The sequence below is a fragment of the Strongylocentrotus purpuratus genome, unplaced genomic scaffold (genome assembly GCF_000002235.5).
Source record: "Strongylocentrotus purpuratus isolate Spur 01 unplaced genomic scaffold, Spur_5.0 spur5_scaffold_18, whole genome shotgun sequence".
Taxonomy (NCBI): Eukaryota; Metazoa; Echinodermata; class Echinoidea; order Camarodonta; family Strongylocentrotidae; genus Strongylocentrotus; species Strongylocentrotus purpuratus.
In genome coordinates, this window is record NW_022145603.1 from 9,844,975 (window position 1) to 9,861,518 (window position 16,544).

The 16,544-nt window shown below is 36.2% G+C and overlaps 1 protein-coding gene across 1 annotated transcript; it reads right to left on the reverse strand.

The window, feature by feature from the left end:
* Positions 1-10,017: 10,017 nt before the first annotated feature.
* LOC100888573 lies at positions 10,018-15,775 on the reverse strand. The gene is made up of 3 exons (XM_003724830.3): positions 15,652-15,775; positions 13,371-13,661; positions 10,018-10,520 (listed from the first exon to the last, which is right to left on the reverse strand). Exons 1-3 carry the CDS (start codon positions 15,704-15,706, stop codon positions 10,207-10,209), a joined length of 660 nt encoding a protein of 219 aa, XP_003724878.2. The 5' UTR covers positions 15,707-15,775; the 3' UTR covers positions 10,018-10,206.
* Between the last annotated feature and the right edge of the window lie 769 nt (positions 15,776-16,544).

Sequence of the window (16,544 nt, forward strand, 5' to 3'; positions counted from 1 at the left end):
CCCAGGAAAAAAACACGTTAATTTTACCTTTATATGGAGATGGCTCCCCCCCCCCCCCCCCCTGGCGCTCAAGGGTGGAGGGGGGGGGGGTGCGATTTTTCAAATTTTCGAGGGCAAAAAAAAAAATGTGCTCACTACCCTATTCCGTGTGGAGACAGGCCTACTGGAAATTACTGCAAAGGACCTTTAACCAATCGCTTAAATCGATCGAGGCCATATTTCTACTATTTTTTTTAAATCCAGAATTGCATTTTCCCCATTATATTTACTGTAACGACGGCAAACTAGGTGCAATTATGTTTAGGAAGTTTGCATATTTTAATCATAATTTAATATCTATATAAAGTTTTAAAAATCTCTTTGTCTGGCCGCATAATACTTGTATAAAACCGTCATCAGCAGTAGTACTAGTAATAATGATAGTATATATCAGCAGCAGCAGCAGAAACAAAAGTAGTAGTAGTAGTAGTAGCAGTAGTAGTAGTGGTAATAGTAGTAGTAGTAGTAGTAGTAGTAGTAGTAGTAGTATAGTAGTAGTAGTAGTAGTAGTAGTAGTAGTAGTAGTAGTATAGTAGTAGTAGTAGTAGTAGTAGTAGTAGTAGTATAGTAGTAGTAGTAGTAGTAGTAGTAGTAGTATAGTAGTAGTAACTGAAAGTTTCCGCGCTATGAGAAGGGAAAACTGAATTCAGACAAGGATACGATATAACGAATCGTCTTCTTTCTCTAATGATTTAATGAATCGTGAAAGCTTCCGCGCTTCGCGCGGGATGGGCGAAAAATGAATTCAGACAAGGATCAAGAGTAATAATTTATTGAAACGTCAAAGCTTCCGCGCTTCGCACGGGAGGGGGGGGGGGGAAAAACTGAATTCAGCAAGGATTAAGAGTCGAGAACGGTACAATGAATCGCCTTCTTTCTCTAATAATTAAAAGAAACGTCATAGCTTCTGCACTTCGTGTGGGAGGGGCGAAACAAGAATTAAAGGTATTATGTCCCTTTTGCAGCCAACCTAAAATATTGTAGAACTTTGCAGGAATTATGAATATGTCATGTATGTCCTATCTGTGAAATTTAAACGTTAGCAGTGTCCTCATATTCAAATTATGCAAGGAAACCCGTTTACTTGCTAGACGTCACTGTCAGACACTATTGAGTGACTGACTGGCTTTTTTTCTTCTTTGGTAATAACATAAAGGAAAAGAGTTGTAAAGGGTACATGAGCATTTGTCTACATCAATAACCCACTTCTTGTGATGTCCAAGATTAAACTGATTGAATCTTTGCGCAGCATAAAACGTATGACCATTCGGTACAATTGTCTGAAAATCAAGACTATTACTTTTGGGCTCAATAGCCCTAAAGTCGATTTGACAACTAACAGTCGTTATTTTCCCACTTGAAGACATTTTCAAGCCCCACCTTTTTTTAGGGAAGTTCTAAATTAGTAATATCTTTCAAATGCAGTTGGAATTTAACTTTTTCATTTTTTTGGCCTGCAAATGGGACATAGTACCTTTAAGAGTCAAGAACGGTACAACGGATCGTCTTGTTTTCTAATAATTTAATGAAGTGTCAAAGCTTCCGCGGGAGGGGGGAAAACTGAAAAATAACTTAGTTGCTGGCCCCGGGTTTATAGGGTTAAATTTGTAGACATTGGGACATTGGCATTAATATTTTTGTCGGTAATTGTTGGCTATAGTTTTGTCGTTAATTGGTGGCCTCTATACACCCCCTCCCCCCACTGAAAAGGGTCTAGCGACGCCCCTGATAACAACACAGTTCATACACTCGAGATAAGTTTTGCAAGTACTGCTGGTGAAGTACCGGACCACCGTCTTTGTGCAGCAACGAAGCATATACAACGTCTCACGACGTGACAGATCACTTTTCTCTAACTTCTAACCAATTAGAAGGCCTCCATTTTTTCCAGGAAGTGCCGGTGGACATTAATGCGCCAAATGTGGTTCTGAAATTGAAAAAGATCCCCACTCTTGGAGGGGGGTAGGAGAAAGTAATTGTACGTCATATTACTCCAGGAAGTGCCTGAAAATGCGTCTAATGTGGTTCTAAAATCCTAAAACCCACCCCGCTTGGTCGCTCCGCTCCCTCGCCGCTAAAGCCTCGCTCCGTCGCTTCATCGTTTTACATATATTTCACCCCATGCCATTTTGTGCCCTCCCTCCGGTAAGAAATTCCTGTATCCGCCACTGATGCCCATACCCTTTGAGCTTCGGGGCTCCTCCCCTTGACCCCCGCCAGGGCTTTGCCCCTAGACCACACTTTGAAAAACGTTCAGTGGGGCCTGCATGTAAGAGTTGGGTGATGCAGATTTTTTGTCAGCCCCCCCCCCCATGTTATTGCTCATTTCGCCACTGCTACTACTACTACTTCGAACAACAATTATGACAACAAAAAACAGAATCGTAGTGTGTTCTATCGACTTTATCTTCGCTGAAGGACTTATTTTTTAATCTTCGCTGAAGATAACCTTTTACTATTCTCAAAGCTTTTTTTTGTAGGTGCATCCATGACCTTCGTGTGATAAGTGACTTTATTGACTGATAAATATGGTTTTGAAGTTTTTACTGGTAGCACTTAAGGCGTGTACTTGACATTGAGCTAGTACTTGATCAATTTACGATCTAGAACTGAGAATGAAAGAGAGAGAAAAGTGAAGGAGAGAGAGAGGGAGATAAATATAATATATAGATAGAGAGAGATTGAGATTGAGAGAGAGCTAAACTAGAGAGAGAGAGAGAGAGAGAGAGAGAGAGAGACCAAAACGCTTACACATTTAAAACTCTCTCAAATGATAAAAGTTGGAACGTTAGGCTAAATAGCAAAAACCTATACACCGGCCATCGTTTATGCTTTATTACCAAAATCGGAACCTTTATCACGACTAATTAATTTTAAATAGGCCGACCGTTCTTGTTGCTTACAAATCGAATTTTACCTTACGGTTTTTTATTACAAGTACTACAAGTCCTGTTAAATTCAATAGAAAATGGTATGATTCAGGAGGTAAATACATACACGATATTTTGAAAGAAGATGATAGCTTCAATTTTTCCGGAAATTCAACATGATTTTCAACTGAATTTAACTCAGTTTATGAATTATAGTGCTATTGTTTAATCAATCAGGTCAACTTGGAAGAAAGTTTTTATCCAAAGAGATTGATAATCCGAGCTTTGAAGATAACAAACTTAGTACATTTTTTTTTTATCCCAAAAGAAACCTATACTACATGTTGTTATTTGGTATGTGTGAACAAAATATCCTTGAGTTTGGAAAAAGACAGACCATTTAAGAAAATGGGAAGGGTTATTTGAATTTACATTCAGAGAATTTAAATGTAATTTTTGCCAGAAGGATAACCAGAATTTAATACATATGTTATTTTTCTGCATAATTGTAAATAAATTTTGGAATTATTTTACCACTTTCTAAACAGATATCTGTTTAAGCGTACAACCGGGAAACAATTTCTGTAAACACAGTTATATTTTATGGTAAATACTTTATTCAGAAAAACAAATATTTGATAAAATGTTGATTTTTAGTCTTTTTCAGGCAGATATGCTTTACCTTGAGAAAATAATATTGCAGCTTTACGTAAAGGAAAACTTCATGTTCATCTTAACAAATGGAAACCCATAGTGTATTTAAAAAGACCGTACTTATTTCCATTTGCCTTCATCCATTTTTCTTATTTCCTTGTTGAAATGAAGAAGCAATAATAGTTTTAAATATTAAAATAAAAACTTTATACAAGTTCTTGAAACAAATACACTTTGCTATAATTATTGCTTTTGTCCGGCAAATATCAAAAGACGCAGTACAGTCATTTGCATGTATATTTGATATACATCCAAATGTACTGTGTCTTCTCTAATAGAACATTTTCATAATGTAACCAAAATGAATGAATACATCATTGTAAAGGGCCTCAATACAAATATATTATTCACCTGTAATGAATAATTATTGTATTCCTATAGTCAGAATGCAAAATGCATTATTACGTGTGATTAGGTAGGGCAAGCCATATTGTTGTCCTACCTGGCAACAAGTCGAGCCAACGACTTAGAGCAATATAGTCGGCGGAACTCTGTTCGGGTGTTTGGGGTGCCGGAGACATCTAAGGAGAGTACCGATGACTTGGTACTTAAGGTGGTATCAGAGCATCTCAGCTGTCCTATGACCAAGGCCAACATCGACAGGTCACACCGTTCAGGGAAGCCCCGCACCGACGACAAGCCCCGCCCAATTTTAGTGAAGCTGTCCTCGCACAGAATGAAGGCAGAGTTGATGAAGGAGCGTCGCAAGCTGAAGGGGTCAGGTATCTCCATCCAGGAGGACTTAACTTCACTTAACCACAAAATTCTGATGAAATTGGCGACCCATCCAAAGGTGGAAGCGGCTTGGTCGATTGATGGAAGAGTCATGGCTGCCCTCAAGACCAACGAAGAGGGGGTTCAAGTCAAAAAACTTTTCTCATCTTTGCAGCAAGCTGCGACTTTGTAACTCTTTATTTTTCTTTTTACTTCCAAGTGCCTCTCCTAGAGGTTTGCATTTTTACCCGTGCGTTATCTAACGTTCTTTACACCTTTTGTTTTCCCTCTTACATTTATATATATATATATATATATATATATATATATATATATATATATATTCTCTCTGTTTATTACGTCTTGTTTTCTTTATACATCTTTCTTTTTCCCTTTTTATGCCTTATTTCTCTTTCACTTTTTACTATGTGCACTTGCACTTTTTTTTTATCAATATACTCTGTACATCTCTATATATTTTTATGTTCATGTCGTTCTGAGTGTGTCTGTGTGTGTGTTCTTGTATGTGAATGAATGTGATGGCTATCCGCAAACTGCTTTGTTTTATCTCTCTGTTTTGGTATTTGATATTTTTTATGACCGCTTCAGATCTGTTGTTTTTATATACTGTTTACATCTAATCTTTCCTCATGGATGATGATTTTGAAGATATTAATGATGCTGTTGTTAATGAGTGTAGCTATATCAACTGCAGCGATTTCCAGTTTAATGGCGATAAAAAACTTTCTCTGATGCATATTAACTCCAGAAGTCTTTTTAAAAACTTTGATGATCTGGTAGTATTACTATCCTGTATAGAACATAATTTCTCTGTTATTGGTATTTCAGAAACCTGGTTCAAACCATCTACAGATGTAGCTATGTTTGATATTCCAGGATATTCATTTGTTCAAGTCTGTCGATCAAATAAGAAAGGTGGTGGAGTAGCATGTTATGTCCGAGACGGGCTTGATTACAAGATACGTAATGATCTATGGCTAATGCTTATTATGAATGTGTATTTTTAGAAATTAGTATTGCAAACAAAAAGTCGATTGTCGGATGCATTTATAGAGCACCTGGTAATGACATTAGATCATTTATTGATGGCTTTGATCATGAAATGCAAATACTGAGTAAAGAAAGGAATGACATTTATATTATGGGTGACTTTAATATCAATTTGTTAAATGTTGATGTAGATGAAAAGGTAAAAGATTTTGTTGACTTTATGTTTTCGTTTGGGTTGCTTTCCCTAATCACTAAACCGACTCGTATCACGTCATCTTCAGCAACCTTAATCGATAATATATTTACAAACTGTGTTCAAGACCATTTCTATTCTGGAATATTCTGTTCTGATTTCTCTGATCACATGCCAATTTGTAGCATTAACAAAGGCAATGCAGTCACTACAGGAAAGGTACACAATAAATTATTTAGACGTGTGATTACTGATGAAAGAATGAATAATTTCCAACGCGATCTTCTTCAAGTTGATTGGTCTAGTTTATATAGCTTGTTTGATGCAAATGTTTCTTATGACTATTTTAGTGATATTTTTTCCAACTTATATAATTTACATTTCCCTTTAGTTGAATTGAGTGTGAAGAAGATTACTCCAAGTCTTCTGAAATCTATTAATCAGAAACATAAGCTTTATCATACATATATTAAGAACCAAAATGAGATTAATCGGAAAAGTTATGTTGACTATAAAAACTTGTTGACAAACCTTGTTCGTCAAAGTAAGAAGGATTATTATGATAATGTTTTTCGAACTACTCAGAATGATATTAGAAAGACTTGGTCTCATATTAATGGTTTGCTTGGGAGGGGGAAGAAGACGCCACTTCCAAATGATATGTATCATAATGATTTACTGTTAAAATCAGACTTACAAAAAGCAAAATATTTTAATGAATATTTCATTGATTTGCCCTCTAAAATAAACAAGGAAATTCCTCCTGTCCAAACATCATACAAACAATTTTTGTCAGTGCAGAATCACTCCTCGTCCTTGTACTTTAGACCAACGTCTGTTCATGAAATTTCTAACTTTGTTTTAACTCTAAAACCATCCAAGGCATGCGGTTCTGACGACATTTCCCCAAAAGTCATTAAAACTTGTATTCAATGCATTGTTGAACCCTTGTGTGATATTTTTAATAAGTCCTTGTTTCAGGGTATTGTCCCAAACAAATTGAAAATAGCTAAAGTAATCCCTGTATTCAAGAAGAATGATCGTAAGAACATTGAGAATTATAGACTAATTGCTTTGTTACCCATATTTTCAAAAATTCTAGAGAAAATAGTGTATAAAAGGTTGGATGACTTCCTTCGACTTCATGATATTCTGATCCCACAACAATTTGGCTTTCGAAAGAATTGCTCTACAAGTATGGGTGTCTTGAATTCGGTAAACACTATTATAAATGCAATTGATGCTGGGAAGTTTTGTCTTGGTGTGTTTTTGGATTTATCGAAAGCATTCGACACTATTGATCATGATATATTATTAAGCAAGCTTGAGCATTATGGCATTCGTGGGATAGCTTTGAAATGGTTTAAAAATTACTTACATAATCGATTACAGTATGTAGTGGTTAATGGAGTTAAATCACAATCTAGGAAGGTAAAATATGGCGTACCCCAAGGCTCAGTCCTGGGCCCCTTATTGTTCTTGATTTATATTAATGATATTATAAACTCATCTCAGTTGTTTACTTATTCACTTTTTGCTGATGATACTTGCTTGCTCTCTCACCACAAAGACATGCATAATCTGATTTTGTCTGCAAATAATGAAGTTCACAATATATTTAAGTGGTTTTGTTGCAACAAACTTTTGTTAAATGCTAGTAAGACTCAATATGTTGTTTTTAGATCAAGGGGCAAAAGAATCCCAGATAATATTGACCCCCTGACAATAGGTGGTCATCTGATCAACCGGAGTCAAAATGTAAGGTTTCTTGGAGTTACAGTTGATGATCATTTAACTTGGAAAGATCACCTCAGCAATGTTTGTACCAAGGTCTCGAGGAGTGTTGGTGTGATTTTTAAGTTACGCTTTTTTTTACCAGAGCAAACTTTAGTAACTCTTTATAATGCTATCATTATGCCTCACTTAACTTATTGTAATGTTGCATGGGGAAATACGTATAGGAGCCATATAAACAAGTTAATAGTCCTTCAGAAGAAAGCTATCAGGCTCATTACAAATTCAAATTACAGAAGTCCAAGTAATCCTTTATTTGTGCAACTTCAGATGTTGCCTCTTGATGAATTAGTCTCCATGAATTGTTTGATATTCATGTACAAATCTCAATCTGCTCAAAATAATTCATTTTTAAAAGATGCGTTTATTGTTAATTCGACTGTCCATTCGTACAACACACGTCAGAGAAATCTTATCCATCAGCCGTTTGCGAGAACACAAACTGCTTCGAACTCTTTTGTAATTAATTGTATCAAAGAATGGAATAAGTTGCCACAAAACATCAGATCCAGTCCAACACTACCTATGTTTAAACATACATGTCGAGAATATCTTTTTGAGAGATTACAAAATATGTTAAAGTAAATCCTGGAAAGCCATGTGTGTATGTGTGTATGTGGGTGTGTCTGTGTGTGTGCGTGGGTGTGTATGTGTATGTGTGTTATCTTTTTTTCTGTTCCCATATTTACTCATTAGTTATCATTGTAAATATGTTTTTGTCATCGGTTATTCTAAATACTGTTATTTTGTTTTTGTTTATGTACCTTTTAAGGGGCCCCTTATCACAAGCTCTGCTTCTCCGGGGTCCCAAACCTATCATGTTTTTTATTTCTTTTGTGTCAATTGATTGTAAAATGTTGTGTTTGATTGGTTTGAATAAACTTGAACTTGAACTTGAAAGTAATTAATGTATGCAGTTCGCAATACAATTATTCGTAACAGATGAGGGAAATAATTCGTACCGAGGCCCTTCACGAAGACGTATGCATTAGATTTGACATTACGAAAATGGTCTATTTCCCGGGTATGTACATGTATGACCCGACCTACTTCCGGCGACATTTTTTTTTATTGCTCCACGGTCGAGTGCCGTCACTAACCGATCTCCTAGACCACTTTAAATTGGAACTTTCCGTCACTTCGTGAAAACAAGGACGTTTAAACTTGAACCAATACAAACGTTTGTACTGGTAGCACTTAAGGCAGTGTACTTGACATTGAGTTTGGACTTGGTTTACGATTTAGAACTGGGAATGAACGAGAAAGAAAAATAAAATATATAGATAGAGAGAGAGAGAGAGAGAGAGACCAAAAACGTTTACACATTTAAAGGGAAAGTCCACCCTGAAATTAAGTTAGTTTTAATAGGAGTAGAAAAATGAGAGAAACAAGTCAGTGAAAGTTTGAGCAAATTCCGATTAAAAATAAGGAAGTTAGTATTTTTGAAGTTGTGATCAATCAAACACAAATTGGCAACTCTATGACGTATCATGCGAGCTCAACTTCCATTTGCTCAGTACTAAAAAAATCTAAAATTTTCATTTTCCCTCAAGAAAAATTTCAACCATACATGCACCCTAAATATAATAATTACAAATATGTTTCTATACTCCCCCTGCAAGGAACAAATATATATTCCGTCATCAATAACGAAGAAAACATGATTTTATGGAATATTATGCACAAAGCAAATGAAGGAGATCACAACTTCAATAATTCATAACTTTCTTATTTTCATTCAGAAGTTGCTCAAACTTTCACTCACCTGATTTTCTTATTATTCTGCCTCTATCGAAACAAACTTATTTTGGGGGTGGACTTTCCCTTTAAAACTCTCTCAAATGATAAAAGTTGGAACGTTAGGCTAACTTGCAAAAACCTATACACCATCGTTTATGCTTTAGTATACCAAAATCGGAACCTTTATCACGAATAATTCATTCAAAATAGGCCGACCGCTCTTGTTGCTTACAAATCGAATTTTCTAAACAGATATCTGTATTAGCGTAACTCTACAACCAGGCAACAATTTTTGTGAACACAGTTATATTTTATGGTAAATACTTTATTCAGACAAACAAAAATGTTAATAAAAAGTTGATTTTCAGTCTTTTTCAGGCAGATATGCTTTACCTTGAGAAAATTAAACAAACTATTGCTGTACGTAAAGGGAAGCTTCACGCTCATCTTAAAAAGTGAAAACCCATAGTGTAGTTTATGTAGTTTAATGAACATATTGGAAGCATATACGATCCTACAATATTCAGTGATCGTTGTCGCGGTCGAAATCGACTCTAAAGTTATGAAATTGTAAATAATAAACACTTTATGTTGAATAGCTCCCTCTCAAGGTCAATATATCAGTTAAGCTATAAAACAATGTTTATTGACTAAAATTGACTGATTAGCTATTCTCGTTCGGAAATTATATACCACAACTACATACTCTGAGATTTTCATGGTCGCAGCTACCATTGAACGGCCGTAGGAGCTATTTGAAATTCATCAAAATTTACCGGGAGCACCGGTAGATCTTCATATTCAATTTGTCTCGAAAAAAGAAGTGTTTTAGGGGCTAAAATTTATGATGTTTTTAAAACATCCACAGGGGCATCCAAATATATTAAAATTGTAAAGAATCACTATCCACCCATTTTTCAAAATTTCCCAAAACTTTGTAATACCTTTAAGAATTCATTTTGAAAAATAAACCAAGCTCTAGTTGACTGAATGAACATACATGTAGCTCCTTTTTGTTACCGACCTGTAACTTAGGTAGCTAATTATAGTGTTAAAAAGTATATAAGCATCCCACAATATTTGTTTTTACCTCTTTGTCCCTTTGTGAAAATACTTTTCCCCTTTGTGAATTTAATATCCCCCAAGGTTTGCAAAAAAGAATGGATCATCATCAAGCCAGTCGTTGTTGCCAGAGTCCCAAGATATTGAAAATCCACCGAGATCATTTTTGTTGACGGCATCATTATCGACGTCAACACTACTGCTGAAACCATCTCCGCTCCCAATTTCGTCCCCAACACTCGCATCGCTACTCCGTCGATTGTTGCGACAGAATGATTCAATATCACTGGCCACATATCCGCTACCCACAGCAGCTTGGCAGGCGCCCTCCACGATCATACTCAGGGTTTGCTGGAAAATCCTGTCGGATGTGACTGTTTTGACTACACCGGAAGTAAGATAAAACAAAAGATAATGAATAAAATGATGGTGTGGTGAACTACTAGCAAGATACATTTGAAGGATGAGGTAATCGATTAGAAGCTGATATCGGTGCGCGCATATTTCTTTTACACAACTGTTTTGCCACTTCAGTCAAATATACTGTGCAAACGACTAGAGAACGAGTCTAGCATTAATTACCCTTAGCAGTTTTGTTGGATTGCTGGAGCTGTACATACTCGTTATTTGTTTCGGGTTAAATTTATCCTCTCTTCTCTTTCATTATGTATTTCTGTGTTCTCCTTCAATCTATCCTTTTCTCCTTCGTCATCTATTTCTTTGTTTTAATCCGATAGATGATCCCTTTCTCCTTCTTTATGTATTTTCCTTTTTTTTCCCTTAGTCTAGATGATGATCCTCTTAGCTCTTCAAGTATGTATTTCTATGTTCTTCCTTTGACTTATCCTCTTCTCTTTCCTTATGTATTTCCTTGTTTTTCCTTCTCCATATCCTCTCCACTATCCTTATTTTCCCCTTTCTATCATCTTCCCTTCCCTGGGTGTACGTGCTTGCACATAATAGTTCGCTGACGACTTAGACTCTTTCACCAGAGCACTTCTTGGAATTTTCCCGAAAAAAAATGCCTAAACAGTTGTGTAAAAAATATATGCGCATCCGGGTCACATGCCTAAGCTTTTGACGCTGATTCGGAAGGTCCCGGAAGGTTTCGATCTTTGCTCGGTTTTTAGGATTACAATTAATATTCTTAGATATTCTTAGAGGTTTTGCCTACATTTATCTCTCGCGACCCAGGTGCCCAGTAATGATGGGGTATTAATAATTGCGGGGCCCGAAGGAAAAGAAATATTAATACTTATGTGGTTACCCCTGGTAAATATTAAGTAATTAACATGAACAACATGCTTATAATATATATTCTTTTACTTCTTCTGATTTTTCTAATTCTTCGTCTTCTTCTTCTTTGTTTTCTTTTTCTTCTTCTCTTTCTTCTTCTTCTTCTTCTTCTTCTTCTTCTTCTTCTTCTTCGTCTTCTTCTTCTTTTTCTTCTTCTTCTTCTTCTTCTTCTTCTTCTTCTTCTTCTTCTTCTTCGTCTTCTTCTTCTTCTTCTTCGTCGTCTTCTTCTTCGTCTTCTTCTTCTTCTTCTTCCTTTTTTTCTTCTACTCCTTCTTCTCCTCAAGTTCTTCTCCTTCTTCGTTTTCTTCTTACAGGTTCTTATTCAAGAGCGAATTACTTATCTCTTGTTTTTAAAAGTCGCTTATATATAGTTTTTGGGGAAAATATGTTAAGTTTGCGGTTCCCCCTCTCACGGTGAGAGCTATGTGCATTTTTGATGTATGTAATCGTGCAATTAGGTGCATATTTATTGGATGTTTTATCGATTTGGAAAAATCTTCATAATTTAAAAGAGGTCGAAGTTTTGCTCTATCAAATACAAGCTATGGATAATTCGATTCAACGAAGGCTAATATTTTAACGGTGATTTTATTTTTAATCATCTCTTGTTATAAAAAGTTGCTTATTTCGGGAAAAACTGCTAATTTTACGAAATATTCGGCTAGCCTTAAAGAAATGTGTTAAAACTTAGATCACAAAAATATCACACTCATAAAATGAAGAGCTTGATTCCAAAAAGGAGGTAAATCCATATTTCATCAAAATTGACCTTTTTTGTCTTAAAATAATGATTTCCTACATAGGGACATAATGCATATCACATACTAAAATTTTACCAGGAAGTATGATTTTTTTTTAGGTACAATATCATGTTTCATTCCAAAAGGAGCTAAATCCACTTTGGGTACTTCTGACTAAATCACCTTTTTTATTTCTCCACTTTTTCCCTTTAGCCATAATTATACCTTCATGTTGTTATTATGTTAAAGGTGTCTCCCTGGCCCAATAATATATGATAAGAAAAAAAAATCTACCAGTTATTTCTGATTTTATCAAATTTTTAGATTTTGTGGATCAGTTAGCTCCTTTTGGAATGAAACTTGGATTTAGCTCCAGATAATGGTTTGAGTCTCAAAGGGATAGCTGGTTCTGTTGCATCAGGGGTGTTTCACAAAGATCCTAAGTCGAATTTAACTCTAAGTTGGACTTAAATATTATGGAGAGCCATGTGTAGCCTTCAAATTAGATATTTTTAGAAGCAAAAATTCAAGTATTTTAGACTTTTCACAAATTCCACATCAAGCACATGAAATCTCCTTGATAATAGAAAATATGAATGATTTGAATCAACATTTAATGCCTTTATTAATATTTTCGAAGATGCTGACAGCTTGCCATAATTTTCAAGTCCAACTTAAAGATAAGTTCGACTTAGGATCTTTGTGAAACACCCCCCAGCTACGGGCTACCTCAAGGTTCTCAACATAAGGGCGTAATCCCGCCCCCCCCCCACTCAGTGTTATTTAGGGTACGCATATGCTCGTACCCTCTTTTTGAAAGCACCCCCTATCTGAGGACTGCCAACATTTCCGAACCCCCCTTTCGCGGGCTTTTCACGGGCTTTTCCCGCCTTGGAGACCCCCCTAAATCAGGAAAAATGCTCAATGTACCCCCCTAAATTCGGAATATTTTCTCAGGAGTCCAAAGAGATGAGAGAACAAAAGAAAAACACCCCCGAAATCTTCGGGTGAAAATTCAAATAGGGCCGGACTTTGTCGCACGAAAAGTACCCCTTTACCGGACATTTTGGCAACACGCATGCGGTCATTCCGACCTGTGAGTGGGGGGGGGGGGGGGCGGGGGCGTAATAAGGGCCTCACTGAGTTCATGCAGAACTGTATGGTTAACGTCGTACCCTAATTCTACATCATATTTACCTATGGGATCAAAGTTGTAGATCCACCTGGGGCTCTGCTCCTCGGGAAACTCTCCCGAGCCTAGCTCTCTAAAGCCCTCCCCAGTGCCTAATTCCACTGGGCCTTCGCCCGATCCTTCCCCGTTCAAAACCAGGCAGACGACGTCGAAAAGCTGCTCGACGTCTGGGGCGCTGTTCTCGGCTCTGTTGGCGCAAGTGTCAACCAGCGCATGCATAACGGCGGCGAGCCGGTACTCGATTTCAAAGTTATTGTCCACGCTGCCGATCTCGTTGTCCTGGTTGTATGGCCGAGCTGTTGGGTGTCGGGAGAGGGAAGAGAGGGGAAAGGGGAAGTGGGAAAGGAAGATCATTTTTATGTAGAAAACTTCTCTATTGTTTTAAAAAGAAGAAGAAGAAGAAAACAAACACCCCCCCCCCCAAAAAAAAAAAAAAAAAAAAAAAAAAATGAAATGGAAGCTCTTATTACCAATCATGTGAAAGAATATGTTTTGACTAATACGCGATGTTACCAAAAGTTGCAAAATGCATAGGAAAGCACTGGTAAGCACTGATATAATTATTATACAGTACACTGCACATCATAGCCCGCAATCTTCAATAAAAACAAAATGCACAGCCGAACAAAAGCAGTGCATTTTGCAATTTTTCACTTTTTCACTTTTGATTTAAAGGTACTATGTCCTATTTGCAGGCCAAACAAATAAAAAAAAAGAAGGTTAAATTCCAACGGCATTTGAAAGATAATACTAATTTAGAACTTCCCTTAAAAAAGAAAACGGGGGAGGGGGGGGGGGGTGAAAATGTCTTTAAGTGGGGAAAATAATGACTATTAGTTGTCAAATCGACTTAAAAGCTATAAAGCCAGTAAGTAATGGTCTGATTTTTTTAGACCATTGTACCGAATGGTCGTACGTTTTATGCTGCGCAAAGATTCAATCAGTTTAATTTTGGCCATTACAAGAAGTGGGTTATTGATGTAGCCAAATGCTCATGTACCCTTTACAGCTCATTTTATGTATGTTAATATCAAAGAAAAAAAGGCCAGTCAATCATTCTTTCGATAGTGTCTGACAGTGAAGCCTAGCAAGTAAACAGGTTTCCTTGCATAATTTGAATATTAGGACACTGCTAACGTTTAAAATTCACAGATTGGACATACATGACATATTCATAATTCCTGCAAAGTTCTACAGAATTTGATGTTAGCTGCAAAAAGGACATAGTATCTTTTATGCACATTCCATGATTGAAAAATCATAACAAATGGGGTATTATTTTGATAAGAATAAACACACTTTTCAATGACACTAAACATAGCGATGATTATGCCGTATCAAGATAGATATGATCAATAAAATTGAGTTTCCAAACTTTTTTGAGGGGGCTTATCTTGTAAGCTTCGCTCAACAACTAACAAATATTTTTCTTTTTCTTCTTTATTTTCTTTCTCTTATCCTTAAGCGAGGTTTTTATTTCCATAATTTCAATACATATTTACATTAATCACTCAATGATTAAGTGAAACATAACATAGGCTAAAAATGTAAGCATATTCAACAATTTTTCCAGCTTAGTATTTTTTTCTTTGCTAACACATTCATATTTCAAAAATAATCTTAGCAACGACTGGAATTAAAAAACAAAGTATGTGGGTAATAAACAGAACCATCAACAATCTTTATATGTAACATTTATAAAGTGCACATTGCGCATATAAAGTTTTAAATAATATTCAGGAGAGAATACAACTAACAAATATAAACTAATTATTCTCAAATCCAGACTATCATCTATCGAAAAACCATTAACAGTGGCTGCTTCGAGAACATGGAACAGTAAACCTCTTTAACCCTTTGCTTACGAGAACGCGGTGGTCTCTGTGTTAAAGCCTATAGGACCTATACAATTCAGTAGTCAATTGATGGGTTAAGTCAGAGAATTAATCTGTCTTTCCTCTTTCAAAATACCCCTCAAAACATATACTTATCCCGTCAGTAAGTTACTGCGATTCACCTATTTTTTTTAATGACTCTGTGTATTTTATAATTCTCTTCACATGCTGTAATTTCGAAGCGCTATGGGACTTCTTGTTTTAGTGCTCCTAAAATAAATTGAGTGTTTAATGATTATATTCGAACAGGACAAAGAGCTATTATTGCTTACAACAATTAGCCTTTTACTATTTAAAAAATATGAACTCAATATTTTTTGCCAGAGTAGGCCTCAATTAGACGCACTTATTTGTGTTACTGGTAAAATACAAACGTAATTGAACTACTTACCGTTCACTTTAGCCGCAATACCGAGTAAAATCATTGCTAGAATAATTGGCGCCATTATAAAATTCACCTAGAAAAGTTCCCGGTTAGATTCGTACAAGTTGACGCCAAGAGAGACGAAGTGACATTAACAGCACCAACTGTCAAAGTAAGAGTGTAAGAGCTTCACCCAGCTCATAGCAATATCATGCATAATTATGATCGATATGAATATGCATAATCCCCGTTACTCCCTAATATGGGAGAGGGTACGTCAGACAAGCCACACCCACAACAGGGTTTTCAATTTCATATACCCAGCTCATAGCAATGCCATGCATAATCATGATCGATATGAATATGCATAATCCCCGTTACTCCCTAATATGGGAGAGGGTACGTCACACAAGCCACACCCACAACAGGGTTTCCAATTTCATATATTTTTTCTTCTTCAGGAGAGAAGATTGAGTGATATCTTTTAAATAGGGGCCAAGTTTATTTGTTCTGTATCGTTCAAATTTTAATAAAATGTGTTGCCAAAGCGAACGCATTAAAGCCTTCGAGCCCCCTTTTTAAGTAGCCCCCCCTTTTCCCCTTCCGAATAACGACGTACGTGTTATAGTTGGATCTCAAAACACAAGGTCAAATCTTTTATGCAGTTGAAAAGGCAATTAGCGTTAAATGGAGATAATATTATATTATGCTATGGTTATATCGGGAAATTACACTTTTCTGATGCAACGTTGCGGAACCGAAAGTGGTTGGTTATTTCCCGTGCGTAACCCGACAAACCAAGGAGATGAAACAATGAAATAATATGACTCAATGAAAACGAAAGAAGATGTTTATTAGAGTATTGATTTTATTTCCGCCTGTATCGAAGGTAAAGTTGAGTGTTGTAGGGTGTGTTAACA